The sequence below is a fragment of the Macaca nemestrina genome, chromosome 7 (genome assembly GCF_043159975.1).
Source record: "Macaca nemestrina isolate mMacNem1 chromosome 7, mMacNem.hap1, whole genome shotgun sequence".
NCBI classification, from domain to species: domain Eukaryota; kingdom Metazoa; phylum Chordata; class Mammalia; order Primates; family Cercopithecidae; genus Macaca; species Macaca nemestrina.
In genome coordinates, this window is record NC_092131.1 from 38,878,648 (window position 1) to 38,904,945 (window position 26,298).

Below are 26,298 nucleotides of genomic sequence, written 5' to 3' on the forward strand. Positions count from 1 at the left end.
CTGGTCTCTTTTATTTTTTCGTATTCATGGATCTTCTCTTTTTCTTTCTATTCTTCCTTCTTGTTCTTTTTTATTACCTCCACTATTTTTGTAATTAAATACTTTTTTTATCAAAGTAATAGAGCTATATAATTTTTAAATCAAATATTATAAAGCTTATTTTTTTAAAAGCACAGCAATCCCTTTCTCTACCTTTGTCTATAACATGCTTATATTTTTGGATTTTCAATATTAGACATTCTGTGTTGACTTTCTACTATTGAAATCAATCAGTTTCCCAAGAGAGGAATCTTCATTCTCCTACCTAGAGAGTATTTGCCTGGTAATTAATCTATGGCTCTAAGAGCCAAATAGGGAAATGAGGCTGTGGGTCTTACAGATCTATATGAAGACTTTTGTTTAATCCTACCCCGCAACTGTACCTTGTATCCCCAGTCTAAAACCTCCTTTGGGTCAGTGTCAGTTGGCAACCCCCAGACTTCTGCTTATGTGGGGAAAGGATGGTTTCCTGGCCATGTGGACTCAAGGGAAGAGTTTTACCCATGCTTTATACATGGTTTTAACTTCTCCTGTTTTCAGCCGTACTCTTCAACCTGGCTTCAGGAATATTGGTACCTCTCATTTTTATATGTAATGCCTCAATTTTTAAATGTTGGCAATTAATGCATAGCTATAAAAAATATTTAGCAAAGTTCAGTAAGCCTAACAAGGTATCTGTGGGCTGGATGCATCCCTTGAGTTCTAACTTTGAATGCTTAGATGAGGAAAATCTTGTCAGAAACTCTTAATCCAATCTAATGTATTTTTGACTTAAATAATCATGGGCCAACGATAAGTGTGTACACATTCATTCATTCATTCATTTTCTCTCTCTTTCCCTCTTTCTCTCACCTATTGGATATATGATTCTAAGACAGGCTAAGGCCGGGCGCGGTGGCTCAAGCCTGTAATCCCAGCACTTTGGGAGGCCGAGGCGGGTGGATCACGAGGTCAGGAGATCGAGACCATCCCTGGCTAACATGGTGAAACCCCGTCTCTACTAAAAATACAAAAAACTAGCCGGGCGTGGTGGCGGGCGCCTGTAGTCCCAGCTACTCGGAGGCTGAGGCAGGAGAATGGTGTGAACCCAGGAGGCGGAGCTTGCAGTGAGCCGAGATCGCGCCACTGCACCCCAGCCTGGGCGACACAGCGAGACTCCGCCTAAAAAAAAAAAAAAAAAAAAAAAAAAAAAAAGGCTAGTAGGGGAAAGCCGATTTGCCATTGTATACCTAATGACATAATCAGAACTAGACTCTAGATGACAAGCAGTCAGCATTTATTTGATGCCTGCTGTGTGTTTCATGTGCGTGCCAAGTGCTGAGAGAACGAGATGGAGAGCAGTCCTGAGTGTTAGCCAAAGTCAAAGCCATCTTTTTCTTCTGCACGCTCCTGCTCAGGAAGACTGTTAATCAGTCTTTGTTTTTTTGCTATACAAACTCCAAAGAGATTAAATTTATTTGCAGTATAAACAGTACTATATAGGTCTTTCCAACGGGACTTCCTAGTGGGCTGAGGAGATCATTTCAGTATATAAGACTTATATCTACTATAAAACTTGCTACCAGGGAAGATCAGGTCCAATTTTTTAGTTGATTTTAAATAACTCATTCTAAAAATCCCTTTAAAAATTAGAGGAAGGGGCCAGGTGCAGTGGCTCATGCCTATAATCCTGGCACTTTGGGAGGCTGAGGGGGGCGGATCACTTGAGGTCAGGAGTTTGAGACCAACCTGGCTGACATAGTGAAACACTGTCTTTACTAAAAATTCAAAAATTAGCCGGGCATAGTGGTGCACACCCATCATCCCAGCTACTTGGGAGGCTGTGGCAGGAGAATCGCTTGAACCCGGGAGGGAGAGGTTGCAATGAGCCGAGATCGCACCACTGCACTCCAGCCTGGGTGACAGAGGAGACTCCAGCTCAAAAAATAAAAATAAGAATTAGAGGAAGGAATAGAACTAGAACTGGGAACTTTGCTGTGGCAAAGAAAAAGTCCATTGGAATATGTCTGTGACCTCTAAAGTAGGTAGGAAGGACACCTGTTTTTATATGGCAATTCTGAAAATAAAATAAATAGACTAGCAGTTACATATAGAGCCAGTGTTACATATTGAAAGGAGCATTAGACTTAAAATCATACCTGGATTCAAGTCCTCTAACTTGAACTTAACTACCACTAACTACATGACTGATTTTTAGCAAGTTACATAATAGTATTTGTCTGAGCCTCAGTTTCTTATATAAAATGTCTCCCTCCCCTGCCTTATATTGTGTGATGATTTAATAATCTTGGAAGCTTTCTGAAAACAATGCATATTCAAATATAAGACATTGTTACTGCTATGTATAGTAAGATCAGTGTAGATCCATCATTTCCAAAGCATTTTTTCCCTAGTAAGTTAAGTATGGAAGTAATGGATTTGGCAATGTGGGGGGAAGGTTGGTAGGTGTCTCTTAAAAATATTTATTTTGCCTTTCCCTTCTCTTTCGCTGAATTCTTGTTAGAAAGGGCTTTAGGGTTTTCACAGGTCAAGTTGCTTTTCTTGAGCTACCTGTTACTCTTAAGACCTTCTTATTTATGGAAAGAAGCATAATGTGATAGAGTTGTTAGGACTGGCTTTAAATTCCTGATCCATTTATCTTCCAACTGGGGGCTTTGGAAAAATTTCCTAATCTTACCAAACTCCTGTGAAATAAGGATTTTAACACCACCACCAATAATAGTACTTTCTTAGGATTATTGTGAGAGTACTTAGTAGCTACTGAATGACTGTTATTCCTCACTAAGAAAACCTTCTCGGCTGGGCACAGTGGCACATGCCTGTAATCCCAGCACTTCAGGAGGCTGAGGTGGGAGGATCGCTTGATGCCTCAGGATTTTGAGACCATTCTGAGCAACATAGTGGAACCCTGTCTTCACAAAATTTTTTTTTAAAACTAACTGCTACTGGGCACAATGGCTTGTACCTGTAATCCTGGCACTTTGGGAGGCTGAGGCAGGAAGATTAGTTGAGCCCATGAGTTTGAGACCAGCCTGAGCAACACAGCAAGACTGCGTTTCTAATAATAAAAAGAAAGAAAGAAAGAAAACTGGGCATGGTGGCATATGCCTGTAGTCCCAGTTGCTCAAGAGGCTGAGGCAGGAGTATTGCTTGAGCCCAGGAGTTTGAGGCTGCACACTTCAACAACAGAATGAAAGAATGAGACTCTGTGTCTACACTCTCACCTTTTAATAACTCCTTAGAGATCAAGACATTGTCCTTCCTTGCTGCCCTCCTGGAATGGCTGACTGAGTTGTTCTTGCATGAAGGCTGCCCTTGACTCATCAGTAGTTCAAGAAGGTTATCTTATGTGACAAATTTTTCCCTGAATGGAAGGGAAAGACATGTATTTTTACTGCCAAGTCACTGCAACCGCCCCCACTGGCAGTAGGCTGATGAAGTAGGCTGGAAACAGCTGTAAATGCATTTTTATGAGCCTGCATATGTTTGTGTGCTCTGTCCTCTTTTTCTAGACATGTATTTACTCTCAGTGACTTAGGCCTAGGTATCTGCTTTTTCCTCCCATGTAATTGGAAAAAACAGCTGTTTTTAATTGGTTGCAAGTAGTTGGTTATAAACACATGTGAGGCACATGATGAAAGAAGAACTCAGCATAACTGACTTTTTTGTGCAACTAAGCAATGATGCCTGTGGAGCTCTTTGAGCTGTACTGACAGCATTGGCTATCCCCATCTGGCTTTTCTCATCTCTTAAGTGGTTATGTAGTCTCCAGGAGGCAGTCACTGCTCTGTCTGTATTGTCAGTATCCTTGATTGTCCTTTTCTTTGTGGTTTGAGACTAGAAGACCCTGCAACTGTTAACTTGGGCCTTTTTGAAATGCTAAGAGGCTTGGTTACCTTTTCTCGATGTACCAGGAAAAGAAGTAGTCTCTTGTCTTGCCGTAAACTTTTTTTTTTTTTTTTTTTTTTTTGAGATGGAGTTTCGTTCTTGTTGCCCAGGCTGGAGTGCAATGGCATGATCTCGGCTCACTGCAACCTCTGCCTCCCGGGTTCAAGCGATTCTCCTGCCTTAGCCTCCTGAATAGCTGGGTTTACAGGCATGTGCCACCACACCCAGCTAATTTTGTATTTTTAATAGAGACGGGGTTTCTCCATGTTGGTCAGGCTGATCTCGAACTCCCGACCTCGGGTGATCCACCTGTCTTGGCCTCCCAAAGTGTTGGGATTACAGGCATGAGCTACCATGTCCGGCCCTTGCAGTAAACTCTTAATTCTGCCAGTGGAGTCAAGAATGAAACAGATTGTCTTAAATCTGCTTACCAAACCCCTTTTTTGCAGATAGCTTTAAGCTTCAAGCTTTATTGCAGAGAGGATGATGAGGGCTTTAATTTCAATTTGTTCACTTACTGAGTATCCTTAGATAAGACATCATGTAAAGCTCTATGGGCCACTGAAAAATGAACATTTTTTTGCCTTCAAAGAGCTTCCAGTATAACAGAGACGACAAAAAGGATGTGCATGAGCACACACACAGACACATACACTCAATATAAAAGTGGCTTCTGAGCCCTATAAAAAAGGTAATGAAGGAGGTCTTGAAGAGACTTGGGGAGACTGGTAAAGTTTTCATGCAGTTAGCATTTCAGAGGACCCTGAAGGATAGGTAGGATTTCAGCCCCTTTATTTCTCTGCTCCTACTTACTACATTATAGTAAAAATGCTGTAAAAGAATATCTGGGCCAGGCGCAGTGGCTGCATGCCTATAATCCCAGCACTTTGGGAGGCCAAGGCGGGCGGATCACGAGGTTGAGAGATTGAGACCATGCTGGCCAACATGGCGAAACCCCATCTCTACTAAAAATACAAAAATTAGCTGGGCATGGTGGTGCGTGCCAGTAGTCCCAGCTACTTGGGAGGCTGAGGCAGGAGAATCGCTTGAACCCCCGGTAGGCAGAGGTTGCAGTGAGCCGAGATCGCACCACTGCACTCCAGCCTGGTGAGACTCCATCTTAAAAAAAAAAAGAGAAAAAAGAATATCTGTGCTGGATTAGGTGGCTCACACCTGTAATCCCAACATTTCAGGGGGCCAAGGCAGGAGGATTGTTTGAGCCCGAGAGTTTGAGACCAGCCTGAGCAACATGGCGAAACCCCATCTCTACAAAAAATACAAAACATTAGCCAGGCGTGGCGCCATGTCCCTATAGTCCCAGCTACTAGGGAGGCTGAGGTAGGAAGATTGCTTGAGCCTGGGAGGTGGGATTACTGTGAGCCAAAATCATGCCACTGCACTCCAGCCTGGGGAACAAAATGAGACCCTGTCTCAAAAAAAAAAAAAAAAAAAAGATATTAAATCGGCTGCAGGAAGATTGGAAAAAAAGAAACACTTATTGGGTGATGGAACCCATATGTGGAGATTTTTTTTTTCCTGCATGCTTGTGTTCCACCATCTAATACACTCACATCTTTTCATTTCATCATATATTTATTAAAAACCTTACTCTGTGCTAGGCACAGTTCTAGAGACTAGGGATACAGTGGAGACAGAAGCCCTGCTATCGTGGAGCTTATGTTCTAGCAGAGGAAACAGTGAACAATAAACATAGTAAATTATGTAGTATGTTTAAAAGGTTAGAAGTGCTATAGAAAAAGTAGAACAGAGTAAGAAAGATAGGAAGTGGTATTGGGCGGCCTGGGGTGGTATTGGGGGCCCGCGGTGTTGTGGTTGTATACAGAATATTTAGTATAGGCCTTATTGAGAAGTTCATATCTGAGTAAAAGCCTCAAAGTGCTTAAGGAGCTGGCCATGCAGAAATTTGGTAGAAGAGCATTTCAGGGAGAGCCAGCATGAAGGTCCTGAAGTAAGAGTATACCTGGTGTATTTGATAAACAGCAAGGAAGTCAAGGTGTTAAGGCAGAGTGGGGGATGGGGATAATAGTGGGAGATGAAGTCAGTGATGAGTGAAGCAAGGCGGGTGTGCAATCATGTAAGCTCTTACTGAGGAAATGGGGTGACATTAGAGGATTTTGAGCAGAGGAATGGTATAATCTGACTTGTTTTAAAAGGATCACTCTGGCTGCTGAGTTGAGGATAGATGGTAGGAATGGGGCTGCCAAGAATAGAAATGAGAACTAGTAGGGGTCTCATTTGATACAGGTGAATGGTGATGATGGCTTGAACCAGGGTAATAGAGGTTGGATTCTAGATATATTTTGAAGGTAAAACCATCAGGATTTTCTCAAAGATCAGGGAAGAGGGCAGTGTAGGTAGTTCAAGATGTTTCTTAAACATCCAGGTAGAAATGTTGAATGGTTTGAAGGTCTAGAGTTCAAGAGAAAGGTCTGGACTAGAAATAACAATTTTAAGTTTGGATAGCATGTAGATAGTATAAAGCCATAAGACTGGGTGAGCTTACCAAATAAGTGTGTATAGTTAGTCAGGATTGAGCCCTTAAGATATTCCAATCTTTAGAAGTCAAGGGGAGGAAGCTGGGTATGGTGGCATGCACCTGTAGTCCAGCTACTTGAGAGACTGAGGTGGGAGGATCACTTGAACCTATTAGTTCAGGGCTGTAATGTGCTGTGATTCCAACTGTGAGTAGCCACTGCACTCCAGCCTGGGCAGCATAGCAAGAAAACAAAAAGGAATCAAGGAGAGTATCCAAAAAGGAGATCAAGAAGGAGTGACCAATTGAGGTAGAAGGAAAACCAAGAGAGGGTGATCCTAGGAAATCAGGTGAAGAAGCAACTAACTAGGTTGAATGTTGCTGATAAATCAAGTAAGAAGAGTTCAGATGAAGACTGAATTAACCATTGGATTTTTTGGTGCATAGCATATGCTGTCATATACTAAATTTTCCCAAGTCCAAATCATTCATATTGCTCAGGGAAGGACTAGGTAATCAACAGAGATTTGATGTCCATTTTATCATTTGAATAACTACTGTTATCTGGTTTTCAACTTCTCCCCTACAAAGTACTACTACCCTTTTAGGTATCTGTTCACAGTCTTGCCTTATCAGTATGTTGTTCAGGATGGTTTGATAACCCCAGCCTAGAGCTGCCCGATAAGGTTCTTCATGAAGTACTGAAAGCATTTCCTATACCATAATCTGTCTTTTTAGCCTGATTATGATAGAGTTGTTGTTTGTTTGTTTGTTTTTTGAGACGGAGTCTCCCTCTGTTGCCAGGCTGGAGTGCAGTGGCACAATCTCGGCTCACTGCAACCTCTGCCTCCCGGGTTCAAGTGATTCTCCTGCCTCAGCCTCCCACATAGCTGGAACTACAGGCATGCGCCACCACACCCCACTAATTTTTGTATTGTTATTAATGTAGAGATGGAGTTTCACCATATTGGCCAGGATGGTCTTGATCTCTTGACCTCATGATCCGCGTGCCGTGGCCTCCCAAAGTATTGGGATTAGAGGCATGAGCCACTGGATGATAGAGTTTTTTTGATAGCACTCTTAACAGTGTTCTTCACTAATTTCCATTTAGCAATCATTTATCACATCTCCTTCTTACATACCTTGCTCTATTCTTACTATCTTGTATATATCAACATCTAAATCTCAGAAGACCAAGGTTCTTTACTTCTTCATGAAGGTCATTGCTCTATTGTTTACAAATGCAAGCTTTATCTCCTGCTGTCATAAGTTTTTGTTTTCTGTCAGCCCCTTCCAGTCTTTTGGCCCCTGTTCTAAGTTCCTCACTATTGCCTGCACACTTAATTTCTTCCCACTCTTACAAAGGTATTTGTTCCACCTATTATAGTCATTAGGCACTTAACAATGAGGATGCATTCTGAGAAATGTGTCATTAGGTGATTTGTTGTGCAAAATTCATAGGGTGTATTTACACAAATCTAGATGGTAAAGCATATACACACCTAGGCTGTGTGGTATAGCCTATTGCTTCTAGGCTACAAACCTGTATAGCATGTGACTATACTGAATACTGTAGGCAGTTGGACACAATGGTAAGTGTTTGTGTATCTAAACATAACTAAACATAGAAAAGATACAGTGAAGATACAAGGTTGTTTTTTGGATTTTTGTTGTTGTTTCTGTGGTCTTTGTGTGTGTGTGTGTGTGTGTGTGTGTGTGTGTGTGTGTTTGAGACAGTCTTGCTCTGTCACCTAGGCTGGAGTACAGTGGTGTGATCTAAGCTCACTGCAACCTCCAACTTCCGGATTCAAGCGATTCTCATGCTTCAGCCTCCCGAGTAGCTGGGATTACAGACGTGCACCACCACACCTGGCTAATTTTTGTATGTTTAGTAAAGACAGGGTTTTGCCATGTTGACCAGGCTGGTCTCAAACTCCTGGCCTCTGAAGTGATATGCCCACTTTGGCCTCCGAAAGTGCTGGGATTACAGGCGTGAGCCACTGCTTCTGGCCAATATACAGTATTATAATCTTATGGGACCACTGTCATTGACTGAAACATCATTATGCAGTACATGACCATAATGGGGTTGCAAAGAAAGGGCAAAAAGTCCAAGGACTCTGGCAAGAAAATTAATCCTGGTGTTTTGTCCAGGTTGCATTTGGGATTGATTTCAGTACAGAGTACTTAAGTGGTCTCTTTTATAGCCCAAAGTGCCATGATTGATAAGTTGCTATTAGACCAAGACATCAAGAAATCTTGACCACATTGCTTTCAGCGTTTGAGTCAAAAACATACTCATTCTTGGAGGACTTCATGAAGCAAATGAACTTGACAGTAAACAAAAGCAACTGAAATTGGCTAGAAATGGGAATAGTATTCTGACTCTTCAAAGGCCTGAGGCAGTAAACCCCTGGCTGAATGTGATGAAAGTGGGCCTTAAGTAGAGAAGGGAGGGAAATTAGGACATACACATTTCCCTTGGTTTTCTCTAAGGAGACATTTGGCCTTGGCATTTAGAAAGATCTTTATCTGAATTTTGAGCAAGTTGTTTTCCCCTGGGATCCTGGGGTCTCCTAAGGTAGTAAGTGGATCACTGATACTGAAATTCTGTGAGATACCTTGTTCTAATTTTCCTTTCTGAGATCTTGCAATAGATATGGTTATAGTCTTCCCCACCCCCCTACCACCTCTTCTAAATCAAAGAAAGATTAATATATGGGGACTTTGGCCTCAGCTTAGGAACTAAACTTAAAAAGGGGTGTCAGCTGGTTGGGCGCGGTGGCTCATGCCTGTAATCCCAGCACTTTGGGAGGCCAAGGTGGACAGATTATGAGGTCAGGAGTTGGAGACCAGCCTGACCAACATGGTGAAACCGCATCTCTACCAAAAATACAAAAAAATTAGCTGAGTGTGGTGGCATGCGCCTGTAATCCTAGCTATTCAGGAGGCTGAGGCAGGAGAATTGCTTGAACCCAGGAGGTGGAGGTTGCAGAGAGCCAAGATTGTGCCACTGCACTCCAGCCTGGGCAACAGAGCGAGAGTCCATCTCAAAAAAAAAAAAAAGTGTCAGCACATTTGGCTAAGCCTACCAAAGCAGATAGCCCAGAGAAATGACTATTGGTTTATACAGAATTTTATAAACAAATGGAAGCTCAGGAATGAGTCAGATCCTTTTTCCTGGGTATGTGGTATTTTATTTATTGGTACCCATTATTAGCGATTCGGTCAGGACAGTTCAACAACCAAGGGGGTGAGGTTGATCCTTACCTGGGCCCTTACCCACAGTCTTAAGAGATGACCCTGAAGGGAGATTATGTGGGTTATATAGTTCTTGGATTAAAATATGCCCTTCCTAACTCCTTCCAATTTGATCCTACTATCGACCAGCACAGTCTGGTTAGATGACAGAGGAAAGGAGACCCTAGACTCTTTCTGATATTGGCATTTTGACTTCAGCTATTTCAGATTAAAGGAGAAGCTATCTGGCTTATACAGATTTCTAGGATGAATCTCAAAAAATTATTGTATGTAAACTGTTCAGTAGCAATTGTATTCAATCATCTCAAACCTGGGAACCAGGAAAGAAACTATGAAAAACCTCTCTGAAGCCATTTATTGCTATGATTGTACACAGTCTTGGTTACCTTAAACAAATGGCCACTATAATTCTGCCTGTACCTGTTTTCACCATCAGTCTCTGGGTTTATTGATTTCCTCTTTTTTTTTCAGATTTCCTAGGTACCAGCGTGGGTGGAAAGAAGGAAAAAAAAGACCTTGTGTTAAAATTGCTACCAAGAAGAGAAATCAGGGCTGGGCGCGGTGGCTCACGCCTGTAATCCCAGCACTTTGGGAGGCCGAGGCGGGTGGATCACGAGGTCAGGAGTTCAAGGCCAGCCTGGCCAAGATGGTGAAACCCCGTCTCTACTGAAAATACAAAAATTAGCCAGGCATGGTGGTGGGCACCTGTAATCCCCGCTACTCAGGAGGCTGAGGCAGATAATTGCTTGAACCTGGGAGGTGGAGGTTGCAGTGAGCCCTGATCGAGCCACTGCACTCCAGCCTGGGCAACAGAGCGAGACTCCATCTCAAAAAAAAAAAAAAAAGAGGTCATATTGCCTGAAAGTGCAATAGAAACAGTTTTTCCATGGTCTGAATTTTCAGACATTGATACCCTTCAACTATTCTTTAGATCTGAAAGTTACTTTAATTGTGTTCCAAGTCAGAAAGATTGTTTTGTTTGATGCACTTTAGTTCTATGATAGCTGATTCTTTATGAGACCTTCCATCTGTCCTCTTTTGACATACTTACTCTAAAATTGCTCTCTTTTCAAACACTATTCATTCAGCAAGTATTTATGCACCTGGTGGCCTTTGGACATTGCACAGGTTCTAGGTACGCAAGAGTAAGTAAAACAGATCCAGTTCTACTCTCATAGTGTACTCAGTGTCAGTGACGTGATGAAATGGCTTATGGTAATGCTATAGAGCTTGTGCTTGGGATACCATTGAATACAGTGCCCCTTCTTTTAATTTAGGACTTCAGAAGAAAACCACCTATCTAATAACTGCCAGAAAGATTTAGTAATCTAAATCTTCTGAATGTAAGCTTCTCACTCCATTCCTGTTCAAACTTTTCCATCTTCCAAAGGAAGCTGTTATGGTGGAAAGCATATTAGGCACTGTAGCCAGACTTTGGTTGAAATCTCGGCTCTGCCATTTTCTAGCTTTGTGACTTGGGATAAGTCACTTAAATCCCCCTACATCCCCCCCCCCTTTTTTTTTTTTGAGACAGAGCCTTGCTCTGTCGCCTGGGCTGGAGTACAGTGGCTGGATCTCAGCTCACTGCAAGCTCTGTGTCCCGGGTTTACGCCATTCTCTTGCCTCAGCCTCCCGAGTAGCTGGGACTACAGGCACCCGCCACCTCGCCCAGCTAGTTTTTTTTGTCTTTTTCAGTAGAGACAGGGTTTCACCGTGTTAGCCAGGATGGTCTCGATCTCCTGACTTCATGATCCACCCGTCTTGGCCTCCCAAAGTGCTGGGATTACAGGCTTGAGCCACCGTGCCCGGCCCATCCCCCCTTTTTATGAGGCAGTAGGATTAAACAAGAGACTGTTGCTAGATTTAAATCAAAGTTTCTTTGCTAACCACCCTAGTGGGAGTAGAGGTAGAAGTAGGATGTTAAAAAAGTAAAATTCAGAGGAGACCCATGAGCAGAAACGCTACTTGTCATAATTAACCTTATCTAGAAGAAATAGACCCAAAGGAACTTTTGGGGGATGGTAGGATCTCTGTCAAGACAACTATTTTGGGGTTCTTTAGATTCCTATTTATCCCTCTTCCCTAATTCTCTCTAGTTTGTTTTCATTTTGACTAGGCCCAGCTTCCCTTTCATCCCACCTTAGGAACCCAGTGCACTCAGACTGCCTAGAGGTTCCCACAATGGCAGTGTACGTCAGTGCCTAACTTTTCCTCATCCTCTTTCTCCATGAAAAATACACTAATCCTGTGTCCTAGTCCCTTTCTTTTTTTATGGTTTATTAGCAAACTTGATGTTGGGCTGAGATATGAATATGATAAATATATTTTCCATTCTGGACAATTCAAATATTATTAATGTCAAATATGGAGAAAAGTTTTGTCACCCACCAAATAGATTGAGCACCTAAAGCTGGCTGAGTGAGCAGATGGGTGCAGTCTGGAACCTTTTGCTGTCATAAAAAAGATACATACATGGCAATAAGGAGGTATCTCTTCCATGAGAAAAAGGAGAGTTGTGTTAGGGGACCAAAAGCAGAAAGCACCCCTAGAGCCATATTATTTTTGGGGAAGGGATATTGTTGTAGTCTTTTTCCCTCTAAACACAGACATTGAGAAATATTTGGAATGAGTATTTGTATAAGGTGGAGTTGGGAGTGGAGGGAGGCACTTGGAGCACAGACTGTCTAATGATACTTTGTGGCCTAGTGGAGCCATGCTCCTGGTAGGGACTAAGAGGTGATCTCTTGAGTAGATGAATGAACACTCATTTGTTTGTGTCTGGATGCATCACATTTTGCCAGTTAGCCAAGGGCACATGTTTTTCTGTGTGTACTGAGTTGTCTCATTGCTCAGAAGGAACTTGTCAGAATTTATGTGCATGTGTTCTGGATGGGTATGATATCATTATCAGTGCAGTGGAACCTTTGAATTTATCCCAAGTTCATAAATGATAACATGTTTATCTGTGTTATAAGTTCCAGGCCTCTGGCACTTTTCTCATTCACTGAAGAAGGAAGCCTACAGGATGGTCCTTAAAATGCAGCTTCTATCGATGTCCTCTTGACTTTAATCTATACATGGTATCTTTAAGGTCCACTCTCTAATTCTAATTTTCAGCACTTGGACCCTGCTTATTATGAAAGTGATCCAAATCTTCTTTCTTTCTGTATCCTTAGTTCTCCCTGCTATTGGCGGGGTAGGGGGGAAGTATTCTATTATTTCCCCCAGTGGTTTTGGTTTTTATGGGGTTTTTTGTTTTGTTTTGTTTGCTGTCTTCATCATAGAAACTGAGGGCAAATGGATTAGCGATGTTTTTTGTACGTTTAAGTCATTATATGCTTCTGGTTCTGCATGTCCCTGGTTCAGCTGCCTACCTATTCCCAAGCAGTTCAGTCTCGTTTTGCTCGTGATTGGCCTTTTCTAAGGTAGCACTTGGATTCTATCTTGGGGATCAAAAATTTGAGAAATGTTTTCAGTGGCTTTGGTTTCATTGACAATGGAATTGTGGTGGGTGGGTGTGGGCAATGCTTAAAGGCTAAATAAAGGCTCTTCATAAGAGCACATATGCTGAGAGGTGTTTCATCTTCTCTCTTTCCATAGCAACTTATCTGTAAGATTAAGCATTCTGCTGGTGGTATAATAAAAAAATCTTAGCTCCCATTCAGAGCTGTTTATCTGCTGTTACTGGAACCTATTTACTTTCATTCATTTCATCATCTGATTTTTGTTTCCTTCTGTTTTCCCAGGTGGCATTGGTAGGGTGGTCAACGGAGCCTTCATGGTGCTGAAAGGGCATCGATCTATTGTTAACCAAGTCCGATTTAATCCCCACACCTACATGATCTGTTCTTCTGGTGTAGAAAAGATTATCAAGGTGAGGCACCTTCCCCTTCTGTCCTTTTAGAGAAATTCTCGCAATTTATAATTAGAAGAAACTAGAACAATATATGTAGGACCTCATATCTAAACATACTAAAGGTCTATCAGAATTCTCAGATTTTGACATATTACAAAATATTAGAAAGCTGATATTAAAAAAGTGATGCCAGGCATACTGACAGTACCTGTAGTCCCAGCTACTTGGGAGGCTAAGGCAGGAGGATCACTTCGACCTAAGAGTTTGAGGCCAGCCTGGGAAGCATAGCAAGACACCATCTTAAAAAATAAAAAATAAAATAAAAAATAAAAAAGAAGAAAGAAAGAAAGGTGATTTAAAATGCTCTTTTCAGAACCATTTAGTTTTTCATTTTAAAAAGTTTTTTTAGAGACAGGGTGTTGCTATGTTGCCCAGGCTGGACTTAAACTTCTGGGCTCAACCAGTCCTTCTGCCTGAGCCCCCCAAAGTAGCTGGAACTACAGGCATACACCACTGTACCTGGCTTGGAACCATTTTTTTAAAAAACTAATCACTAGGCTTTGAAACAGACATTGTCTTCTAGACACTACCTTGTATGCTGCAACATTTTCAAAGGCGTTTGGCCTTGAGTATAATGAATTCTGTTTTCCAGACCTCATCTGGAGTTTAGGAGAGCCACTCTCCCCACAGTTACTTTGTATGTACTTTGCATTAATTGCCGTCCTAATATGGCATGGATAAAACTAATGATTGCCAGAATCATAATTAAATTGTCTCAGAAGATATCAAAAAAAGTACTGCATGTGGTTGTAATTGAGGCTACTTGAGTCTGAATACTGAATACTTGCATCATTTGCACATTGGCTGAATGAACTCACCTCTGCTAAGAAATGTTTTTATAACTGCAAAAGTGGGTCCTAGCCTGGCCTGTGTCCACAGAAGGATGACCCACTGCCCATCACTTGTATTCAAGTTGCTAGTACCATTTTTTCCACATCTGAGAAAATGAGAATTCAGGGTAAATGATTAATTCTGGAGGTCCCTGAGATAATGACTTTTAAGTAAGGATAGGTGATGTTCCTGCCAAAAGCTAAAACACTTCGATTTTGGCTGGGTGTAGTGCATCACACCTGTAATCCCAGTACTTTGGGAGGCTGAGGCAGGAGGATCACTTGAGCCCAGGAGTTTGAGACCAGCCTGGGCAATATAGTGGGACCCAGTCTCTACAAAAAATTTAAAAATTAGTGTATACCTGTAGTCTTAGCTACTCGGGAGGCTGAGGCTAAGGGATTGCTTGAACCTAGGAGGTCGTGCTATAGTGAACCATATTCCCACCACTGCACTCCAGCCTAGGCAACAGAGTGAGACCCTATTTCAAAAAAAAAAAAAAAATTCCTCAATTTTTTTATTAAAATGACTTTGAAAACCTGAGAGTTTTCAGAGAAAAACGTAAAAATTGACTTGTGATTATTTTATTTCATAATTTTCATTTTCTTTTGTTCTTAAAAAATAACTATCCAGAGCTAAATCAAGTTGTACTTGATGGCAGGGGGCAGCTGTCAGAAATAAATTATTGAGGCCAGGTGTGGTGGCTCATGCCTGTAATCCCAACACTTTGGGAGGCCGAGGCAAGTGGATCATCTGAGGCCAGGAGTTCGAGACCAGCCTGGCCCAAACAGTGAACCCCTGTCTCTACTAAAAATAACAAAAATTAGTCAGGTGTGGTGGTGTGTGCCTGTAGTCTCAGGTACTCAGGAGGCTGAGGCAGGAGGATTGCTTGAACCCAGGAGGCAGAGGTTGTAGTGAGCCAAGATTGTGCCACTGCACTCCAGCCTGAGTGACAAAGCGAGACTCTGTCTCCAAAAAATATATATACACACACACATATATATATACACACATATATATATACACACACACACACACACACACACATATATATATATATATAAAATATTGGCATGTAGGTCAGTATTTTTATTTGCCCTTAGTCTAACTTCTTTGATTTAGGCTTTGCTGGTCCTGTGGATCAGAGCTGACTTTCATGGCAGCACACATTTCCCTGTGGGGCTAGAATGAGGAAATCATTTTTACTGACTTTTTCTTTTTACAAATGATGAGATTTAAATTATAAATTAACTGTCCAAGGTCACACAGCTAATTGGTGGCAAAGCTAGGATAGAGCCCCCTGCCCTTTGTTCTTCCCAGTATACCACCACATTTGCCATGCTGGTGGGAAGGCAGCAAGCAGCCCAATTCCCCTGCTGGATTCGATCTTTTCAACAGGGCAGTCATTGAAATGGCCCAGTTCCTTGCATTGCTTTCCCCTTTCCTTTGGCTGATGACTGATAGGTTGTAATGTGTCCTCTCTGGGCCTGTTGATGTCATTCTCTTTCTCAGAGAGCTTTCTGCTTGGCCATCTCCTTTACAAGAGGAATTCCTGTTTGAGTATGCACTCTGGGATGCTTCTATGATAAGTCTCCCTATTTATTGTTTAGTCAACTGAAGTCCTTACCCTAAATGTCGTATGTCTCAAACTAGCCAGGTTCTCAGAGGAAAAAGAAAAAAGTGTTTTCTCTGTGAGGTTATCCAGACTGAACTATGGAGCTCACCGCTCCCTGGTTTGCATGGGATCTGAACCCTGTTCCACCAGGAGGCACATTTAGCCCTTTGAAACGTTAAGTATGTACAGATGATCATAGTGAGAAGGAAAGCAGAAAGCTCTGGAGTCCTCAGCTTTGCTGTCTTATAGGTGTCATCCCCATTCACAGTCTGGCTGGGAATGACATAGCACTAAGCACTGCAGGAAGGGAGGTGGTAAGGAGAAGGATGAGACCAACAGCCATGCCGGCCTCATCTCAGTTGGAATTACTGCCTCACCCTGCACTTAAATTATCCTGAAAGGCCACTGAGTCTTGACCCTTGGTTCTGTCTCCCATCTGGAAAATGAGGGTGCTGACAGTGACTTGCCACCCAGGAATGCCTTGTAAACTACCTGTGCCTAACTCCTATTTTAATAAATGTCACTTTCGTGCCTGCTATTTCTGAGAGGATCAGTGGCTCACAGAGCATTAGCCAACACGTTCTGGTCCAGCCTGAGACCTGCTTTTCTCTCTCTACTCACCCTTCTCTCTGTCCTTGTCCTTTACTGCCAGCTTCCTGGCTAGGAGAAGAGTCCCATTGTCAGGAACGACACAGGGAAACCCCATCTCTACGAAAAATTTAAAACTTAGCCAGGTGTGGTGGTGCCTGCTATGGTCCCAGTTACTCGGGAGGCTGAGGTGGGAGGATCACTTGGGCCCAGGATTGAAGCTGCAGTGAGCCGTGTTCATGCACTGCATTCCAGCATGGGTGACAGAACGAGACCCTTTCCGAAAAATAAAAGTGTGTCATGATCACTTGTGTAACTCAAACACTTGTCACTTAATTGTTTTCCATGTTTATGAAGTTTGAATAAGAATTGAAGTGCATCCTTTTTCTCAGCAGCCCCTTAAGCTAAACTTCACTGTGCATGGAGAGGAAAATATTTGCCTCATCTCTCCTCTTGCCTCTTTACTTCTTTCTTTCTTTTCCTTCTTTTCTTTTCTTTTTTTATTGAGACAGGATCTTACTGTGTTGCCCAGCAGGCTGGAGTACAGTGGCACGGTCATAGTTCACTGCAGCCACAACCTCCCGAGGCTTAGGTGATCCTTCCACCTCAGGCTCCTGAGTAGCTGGGACTTCAGGTGCACACCACCACTCCTGGCTAATTTTTGTATTCTTGTGTAGAGATGGGGTTTTGCTATGTTGCGCAGGTTGGTCTCAAATTTCTGGGCTCAAGCGATCCTCCTGCCTTAGCCTCCCAAAGTGCTGGGATTACAGGTGTGAGCCACCACGCCTGGCTCTTTTTTTTTTTTTTTTGAGACGGAGTCTCTCTCTGTCACCCAGGCTGGAGTGCAGTGGCGCGATTTTGGCTCACTGCAAGCTCCGCCGGGTTCACGTCATTCTCCTGCCTCAGCCTCCAGAGTAGCTGGGACTACAGGCGCCCACCACCATGCCCAGCTAATTTTCTGTATTTTTAGTAGAGACGGGGTTTCACTGAGTTAGCCAGGATGGTCTCAATCTCCTGACCTTGTGATCCGCGTGCCTCGGCCTCCCAAAGTGCTGGGATTACAGGCGTGAGCCACTGCGCCTGGCCAACGCCTGGCTGTTTCTCATGAACTTTGCCCCATGATGAGACATGTCTATATATATATATATTTTTTTTTTTTTTAAGACAGGGTTTTGCTCTTGTCGCCCAGGCTGGAGTACAGTGGCGTGATCTCAGCTCACTGCAACCTCCTCCTCCCGGGTTCAAGCAATTCTCCTGCCTCAGCCTCCCGAGTAGCTGGAACTACAGGCACCTGTCATCACGCCCAGCTAATTTTTGTGTTTTTGGTAGAGACAGGGTTTTACCATGTTGGTCAGGCTGATCTTGAACTCCTGACCTCAAGTGATCCACCCACCTCAGCCTCCCAAAGTGCTGGGATTACAAGTTTGAGCCACCGCGCCTGACTGCCACATTTAACATGTAACGGGAAGTTGGTTTTTTCATTGATTCCCTTCTGAGTTGTTAACTTTCCAGTGTAAAGAAATTAGCAATTTCACAAATAGTTGGAATTGGTATATTAATATTAAGCATTAGAACCAAGATAATAGGGACGGTCAGTACTTATAATGAGGGTGGGTTTTAACATTCTGGTTGAGGCGTTCAGTTGCCAAATGAAAGAGAAGACATCACATTTATTGGTGTTGGGTATAGGCTTTGGTATCATTCTCATTTACACATATGAGAAACAGGCTTTCAAGTGTGAGGTCATTTGCTCAGGGCCACAGGAAATGACAGGGCTGGGGTTCCTACCTGCTCCCCTTACTCCTGAAGCACTGTGAGTCCCTTGAGGATTGAAGACTGGCAGTCTGGAGTGAAGGTTTTGTTTTGCTCTGAATCTTAGGATTGCATGAGACCCATCTAATCTACTGTTTAGAGGGAGGAGCTGAGCATCATCCACTAACTAGGAGTGAGTGGGAATCCACACTCAAGACTCCTGCCTAGGCCGGGCGCGGTGGCTCAAGCCTGTAACCCCAGCACTTTGGGAGGCCGAGACGGGCGGATCACGAGTTCAGGAGATCGAGACCATCCTGGCTAACACGGTGAAACCCCGTCTCTACTAAAATACAAAAAAAAATTAGCCGGGCGAGGTGGCGGGCGCCTGTACTCCCAGCTACTCGGGAGGCTGAGGCAGGAGAATGGCGTGAACCCGGGAGGCGGGGCTTGCAGTGAGCTGAGATCCGGCCACTGCACTCCAGCCTGGGCAACAGAGCTAGACTCCGTCTCAAAAAAAAAAAAAAAGACTCCTGCCTCTTAATCCTGCGTTTCACTCCATTACTCCAGGCTTCAGGAATGAACAGTCTACCTCAGCTTAATACATTCCAGAGCCCAAACACTAACTTTCAGTGTTAAGACTTTCATTCCTGAAGGGAAAAATGTGGAGCTGGGGTAATAATACATTGGAACTTAAAAATGGGCTTGGTGAGGAGTTAAGCCAGCATCTCACTGTTGTTATTTTGTACTTTTGTTAACAAATTCTGAGTTTCTGTGAGGTACAAATAGATTTATCTTTATATTAGAGAACATGGTTAATGACATTTTACCACTTTTAAACTGGAGAGGTGAGAGATTTGGCTCAGAATTATGAATAAGATGCAAAAAAAAAAAAAAATCCTAAGAGCTTTCCCTTTTGGACCCCTCAGCTTCCTTTCTAAGCCACCAATCTCTTTTATTCCCTTAGACATCTGTTTGCAGAGATAGTAATAATAGCTTAAGCCACATGCTGGAGACCGTGTGTAAACCTTCAGATAAACCCTTTATTTTATTCTACTTATTTTATGGTAACTGTAGTCTAGTGTTTCTCAAAAGTTGGTCTTCCTACTTATTCATCCCTTGAGTGGTTAAAAATGCATGGTCCTGATACCTGTTCATGACTTACTGAATCAGAACCTCTAAGAGTAGGACTCAGGATCTCTTCTGGTGATTCTTGTGTACTCCAAAGTGAAAACCAATCCGTTAAAATTCTCTAGCGTGAGATTATGAAGCTGGAGAGGAGAGAACATCTGAGCAACATCTAGAGTTATGGGTAGGGAAAAAAGTTGAAGGAGGAATGAATCTGAGTTGGGAACTGGTGGAGGGATGCTAATCTAGGTTTCTTCAGCCTCTTTGGAACTGGGGGGTCCTCTGCAGAGACACTACCTCTCAGGAATTGCCAAGTAAAGCATGGCAGGAATGGGACTCAGGAGAATTCCCACAGGGAGGTGCATTTGTCCTTAGATAGCATTTGGGGAAACGAAGTCTTGGTCTAGATGAAGGATGGGGAATGAGGGGCCACTGTTTTCTGGGTTGGATGCCATCTAAAGATAGACACCAGCCTGTCAGGCAAGAAGATTGCCTGGGATTTCATCTGAGTTGCCATGACTACAGGCTGATGTAACTGGGCTGCTTTGTGCTGCTATGAACCAGTCTGGCAGTCAGGTGGAGCTAATCGTTCTCATTTGCAGTGACAGCTTAATTACCTTGCACTTGAATTTTGCATAACAGTAAAGTTGAGCCTTTAAGTCAGGCAGACCTGAGTTTGAGTCCTAGCTCTGCTGCCTTTTATCGATGAGTCCATGTCCCTGACCATGGAGTAGAGGGGTATTATGAGTGGGGCTGCAGTTACCTGTCCTTGGGGCATGTGTCCTACCTACTCCTATAGCTAACAGACTTGTTGGGGAGCAAGCCAGCAGCTCCCTGGTTAAGAGAACCCAGTTTCCTGGGTAACTGGTGCCTGTATATCCAAGAGGGAACTGCAGTGTAGGCAGTTGGCTATTCTTATCAAGCTCCAGTGAGCAATTCCCATCAGTTAAAAATAGGAATGTTGCAGTTGGGCAGAAGTGGAGCCATAGGCTCAGATATTAACTACCATAGAGGGCTGAGTGCTGGGTCTGTTTACATTTCGGAAAAGTGGTACCTCTCTGTGCACAGCTTCGGTCTTCTGAAAGTCTTTAACACCTTGGCCAGTCTTCAAGTCATCCTCTATCCTCCAGGATTGTTATTATAATGTCCAACTACTAATAGATGAAACTAAAAGGGAGGAAGATTCTGGTGGAGAAAGTATGTGATTACCCTGGGCCTAGAGACAGGACTTAGGTAGGTCTCTTGACACTAGACTAATACTGTGTTCTAGACCATGCTTGTCCCCACATCTGATTCTAAAAGCCTCAGTTTTCATACACAGCCCACATGATCCAGTCTAGTAAAGAACATATTTTTAAGTTGGTTAGCAAGTCCTAACTAAATTACAGGGAGGGTCTGGGGAAGTTCTGCCTTGGTGTTCTTTATTACCACCAGTGAAAGAATACTTTCCAGTTACTCCTTGTTGCTTTTGTTTTTCATTTTCTGTACAGATCTGGAGCCCATACAAGCAGCCAGGATGTACTGGAGACCTCGATGGTCGGATTGAGGACGATTCCCGCTGCCTTTATACCCATGAAGAGTACATCAGCCTTGTGCTGAACAGTGGGAGTGGCCTGTCACATGACTACGCCAACCAGTCGGTCCAGGAAGACCCGCGGATGATGGCCTTCTTTGACTCCCTGGTACGCCGAGAGATCGAGGGCTGGAGCTCTGACTCAGACAGTGACCTCAGTGAGAGTACTATCCTGCAACTGCACGCAGGGGTCAGCGAGCGCTCAGGCTACACTGACTCAGAGTCTTCGGCCTCACTGCCTCGCTCCCCGCCTCCCACAGTAGATGAGTCTGCCGACAACGCCTTCCACCTGGGGCCCCTGCGGGTCACCACCACAAACACAGTAGCCTCAACTCCACCAACACCCACGTGTGAGGACGCAGCCTCTCGCCAGCAGCGTCTGTCTGCTCTGCGGCGCTACCAAGACAAACGCCTCCTGGCCCTTTCCAATGAGTCCGATTCTGAGGAGAATGTCTGTGAGGTGGAACTAGACACAGATCTCTTTCCCCGGCCACGGTCACCCAGCCCCGAAGATGAATCCAGCAGTTCCAGCAGCTCTAGCAGCTCCGAGGATGAGGAGGAGCTGAATGAACGCCGAGCCTCTACCTGGCAGCGGAATGCCATGCGGCGTCGACAGAAGACAACCCGAGAAGACAGGCCCAGTGCCCCAGTCAAGCCCACCAACACTTACATTGGAGAAGACAACTATGATTACCCCCAGATCAAAGTGGATGACCTCTCCTCCTCCCCCACCTCATCTCCTGAGCGGAGCACTTCCACACTAGAGATTCAGCCAAGCCGGGCCTCACCGACTTCTGACATAGAATCAGTTGAGCGAAAAATTTATAAAGCTTACAAGTGGCTCCGCTACTCTTACATCTCCTACTCAAATAACAAAGATGGAGAGACCTCCTTGGTGACCGGGGAGGCAGATGAAGGGAGAGCAGGAACCAGCCACAAAGACAACCCAGCCCCTTCTTCCAGTAAGGAAGCCTGTCTAAACATAGCAGTGGCCCAGAGGAAACAGGACCTGCCCCCTGAAGGCTGCAGCAAGGACGCTTTTAAAGAAGAGACTCCTAGAAATCCCAGCAATGGCCCAGGCCATGAGCACAGCAGCCATGCTTGGGCAGAGGTGCCAGAAGGTACCTCTCAGGACACTGGCAATAGCGGCTCTGTAGAGCACCCTTTTGAAACCAAGAAGCTCAATGGAAAGGCCCTGAGTAGTCGGGCTGAGGAGCCGCCTTCTCCTTCTGTCCCCAAGGCATCTGGCTCCACTCTCAACATCGGGTCTGGCAACTGTCCCAGGACCCAGTCTGATGACAGTGAGGAGAGGAGCCTCGAAACCATCTGTGCCAACCACAACAATGGACGCTTACACCCTCGTCCCCTTCACCCTCACAATAACGGGCAGAACTTGGGGGAGCTGGAGGCGGTGGCCTACTCTTCCCCAGGACACTCAGACACTGACCGTGATAACTTGTCCCTGACAGGGACACTCCTACACAAAGATTGTTGTGGGTCTGAAATGGCCTGTGAGACCCCCAATGCTGGAACAAGAGAGGACCCCACTGACACCCCAGCCATAGATAGCAGCAGGGCTGTTCATGGCCACAGTGGCCTCAAAAGGCACCGAATTGAATTGGAAGATACAGATTCAGAGAATTCCTCCTCAGAGAAGAAATTAAAAACATGATAAATACAAAGGGAAAACAAAAAGCTACAAAAGTAGCCTTACCAAAAAAAAAAAAAAAAAAAAAAAAAAAAATCTGTTTAGTGAATACAGAGGAAAGGAAACAAAGTATTAAAGGCACATGAAACCAGGGCCTGAAATTTTGTGTCTGATGCTGCTCCCTTCTATCCAACATTCAACAACGGGTCTGAATGTCTAGCTGGCCGTTGGCTTGTGCTGTGTTAAGAAAGGGAAAAAAAAAACACCCCAAGTGATTCCTTTCTAGTGAGGCGTGAGCGTAGTGTGCCGTGCAAGGCTCTGTGGAAGTAATTCTTTGTTGAGACGTTCAACTTGTTCTTGTGTACGCACACTGGCACGTGTGCGCTCATTGTCTCATAAGACCTTTCTTTCAGTTCTCCATCAGAAAGGACTTTGTGAATTTGTACTTTTTGCCATCTCACCCTGTTTACATGCCATAGGTGTTCTGGTCTGGATGATGGGTGCCTGTTAAATCAGGTTGTGCTGCCAGTGAGTTGTAGATTTATGCTGGAAGAATGGAGAATGGAAACAGGCCTTCAGCCCATTGGCTGCACTGGAGAGGAAAGCATGGTTCCTTTCTTAAAGAAATCTTCCATGTTTTCTCTAAGTAACACTTCTTTATCGAGCATTTAATGTGGACATACTATAAAAAAGGAGAAATTTTAATGCTAATGAGAGGTTTAGCACTTCAGATTCAAGAGAATATAGATTCCTGATAAATTTCACTGTTTGCAAATTGATCAGTGCTGCAACATGTACTGTATGAAGGCCATAAAATAGAGCTAGTCATGGATAACAGACTTTAACCAGTTAGGTGCTAGATCCTAAGAGGCACTCACAAGGCCAGCAGGTGCTTCCTTGGCTCCCGTGATGGATCGAGGCATAGTGAAAGAAGGGCAAAGACAGCTTTCCAGAGCTTTGTGCTCAGACTACTAAAGTAGTTGTTATAGGTGTGTTAATGAAGAAGCTTAGTGAGGAGCAGAATGTGGTACTATATTCATTTAACTCAACCCAGAACTATTGGTCAGAAGTGATGGGACTGGCATCTTCCCTCAGACTTGCAGTTGATAGAGGCTGTGGTGTTCTCACTAGACTTTGCAGAGCAGTAGGCGTCTCAAGGTAACAGATTCTTATTGAGTAGGTCTATTAAGAGTCAGAGGGTGAGGGAGAGGAGTTTCCGGCTTATGACTGCTGGTTCCCATGAGTCTTAAGTCTTCTGGTTCCCATAAAAGACTCAGTTTTATTGAGGTAGATACAGGTTTAGAAGAGAAAAGAGCAACAGATTTTCAGCGTTGCAGTCACTCGGTTATCTGTGAAGGGTTGTGCAAAACAGGAAGGTCTAGGAATGACTAGATATCTTGTTGGCATAAATGTTATGAAAAGGCAGAATACTGGCAAGAAATGAGGAAGAGAGAGAAAAACAATATAACTTTCTTGAGTGCAAAGGTGCTAGACAATTAGGAGCCCAGCTGGGACTGGTGCAGGGAGGGCCGAACGCTGACTAGTGTGGCCTCACTGCCCCAGACTTCCTTTTAGAGGAAGGCCTGTCCTGCTGGAACTGGGGCCAAGGGGAGGCTGCCTATAAAGGCAGAAGACGTGGATGAATTCAGGCACTGGGGGTGGGGGGTTATTTATAAACGCAAGGTGGTTGATTTAAGCCAAAAGGAGATACCATCCTGATAAGCTCTGTTAAAGAGAAGATGTGCCTGGTGTGTGTGATGCGGCTGGGGTATGAAAACACTGAGAAGGAGATGAAGGAGTGTGCGTAGCATGGGGGTGTGTACAACTTAACACCTGGACTTTTACTGGGGGAGTGGGAAAGTGATTCTGTAACCAACACTAGAATTGCTTTGGATTTGTAATCAAATTGGTTCTATGATTTGTCTTTGACTATTCACAGATAATTGTAAATGCTGGTTTTATAAGCCCAAGTCATTTTACATTTGCTTTTCCAAAATGTATTAAATTTGAATTTTTTAATCCTTTATATACAAAAAAAATATATATGATCACTCAGTGTGTGTTTCTCTTCCCCTCCTTAGTCAGCACACCCAGTCCTTCATTTTATTATATTCTATTTTATTTTCATCAGCACATAGCCTCTTCTGACTTCTCAAAGGACAATCCACAAATCTTCCTGAAAAGAAGTAGTTAAAGTTCCCTTAGGAACTAGCTGCTTGGTAGTTACAATTCCCAAATGCAGAATTTGGTCTTTTCATGTTAAAAGCCTTAATCTCATTTGGGTACTCAAAAGAGAAGTCAGAGTTTATTCTGGTTAACTTGAGAAGCCAAGAAAGATCATTTTTAGTAAGTATGCCTTCCATCCTTGGCAAAGGCTTCCCAGCATCCTAGGCTCAGCTCACCAGGTGATAGGCCCCATAAAACACACACATGAGCAGGGTGAGAAATGCTTGCTTTATAGCTGCTCCACCCTCATCTCCAGAGATTTTTGTGTCTGTGGTTGTGGGTCTGGATACCTGGCAGGAACCACTTTTAGAGTACCTTTGCCTAAACTCTTTTAGAATTGAGGCCCCAACTTTGACGGCGCATTTAATACCCAATTTCTTCCATAATATTTTTAATAGCAGAACAGATGGCACTGATTAGATCAAGAACTATTTGGAAGTGCCTCTTAAGTTTTTTTCCTGCATCCTGTACATAAAGTTTTAAGTGGCAGGTCCAGATATGTAAAATCATTTCTCTCTATTTTCCAGCTGGTTGTGTTAGTGATTCTCTAGGACAGCAGGTAAATGAGTTAAATAAGTTGTTGGCTTGGGGCAAGTGAAGTTTGTGACTATGCTTGATTTAATAAGCTGAGAGTCTCTTGTTTGTCTGTCAAGGTGCCTTCCTCTGCTGAAGCCTTACCTCCTTCTCACCCAGCAACAGTTAACTCTTCTCTTGTGTATATGCAAATAAACCTATTATTCACTTCTCACGTCTTCCTCTTCTCTTCCAGGGAAGACTTGGTTGCTTAGACACCTCTCCTTTATTTCTTTTCTGTTTTAATTCTTACCTAGTTGGAAACTTGATTGAAAGCTATGCTGAAAACTAGAAGGAAAACTGCAGTGTTCCACATCCATGACAATGGTCATTGTCACTTTTAGGTATTGGGACAAAGGTCACATCTGGACAACAAAATGCAGGGTAGGAGGAGGTATTTATTTGGTCTCCTTTACTGTGTTTAAAGGGACGTAAGATAGCGAGACCCTGGAATTGATAATTTTATTAGTTGGAACAGAGGGAACAATGCAGTGAAGTGACATTACAAACGGCTTCCAGAGAAATATTTTCTGATGTTTCCAAATACCAAATTGCATTTCCTGCCTTGCCCCAGGCATGCACTGCAAACTTTTTCAAAAAAAAAAAAAAAAAAAAAACGAAGCTCATATCTCCTGTCTGTAAAGCTGCCTGCTACAGTTAACTGAAAAATTCTTGTCAACCAAGGCTTGTCAGGAAAACATGCTTCCAAAGGAAGACTGTCCTTCCCCCATGACCTAAGCAAGACAGCATGCCACGATTGAAACACTAAGGT

At 43.5% G+C, this 26,298-nt stretch overlaps 1 protein-coding gene across 5 annotated transcripts in view; it reads left to right on the forward strand.

The window, feature by feature from the left end:
- The window catches only part of LOC105472891 (DDB1 and CUL4 associated factor 5), a 109,675-nt gene extending 83,977 nt beyond the window's left edge, over positions 1 to 25,698 (forward strand). For 3 of the 5 annotated variants that reach the window (XM_011726464.3, XM_011726465.3, XM_011726468.3), the window contains exons 8-9: positions 13,429 to 13,556; positions 20,997 to 25,698. In XM_011726464.3, the coding sequence (XP_011724766.2) occupies positions 13,429 to 13,556; positions 20,997 to 22,751 (1,883 nt within the window). In that variant the 3' untranslated portion in view covers positions 22,752 to 25,698. The remainder of the gene's footprint in view (positions 1 to 13,428; positions 13,557 to 20,996) is intronic. The other 2 variants (XM_011726466.3, XM_011726467.3) reach the window with 1 other exon arrangement.
- The last annotated feature ends 600 nt before the right edge of the window (positions 25,699 to 26,298 follow it).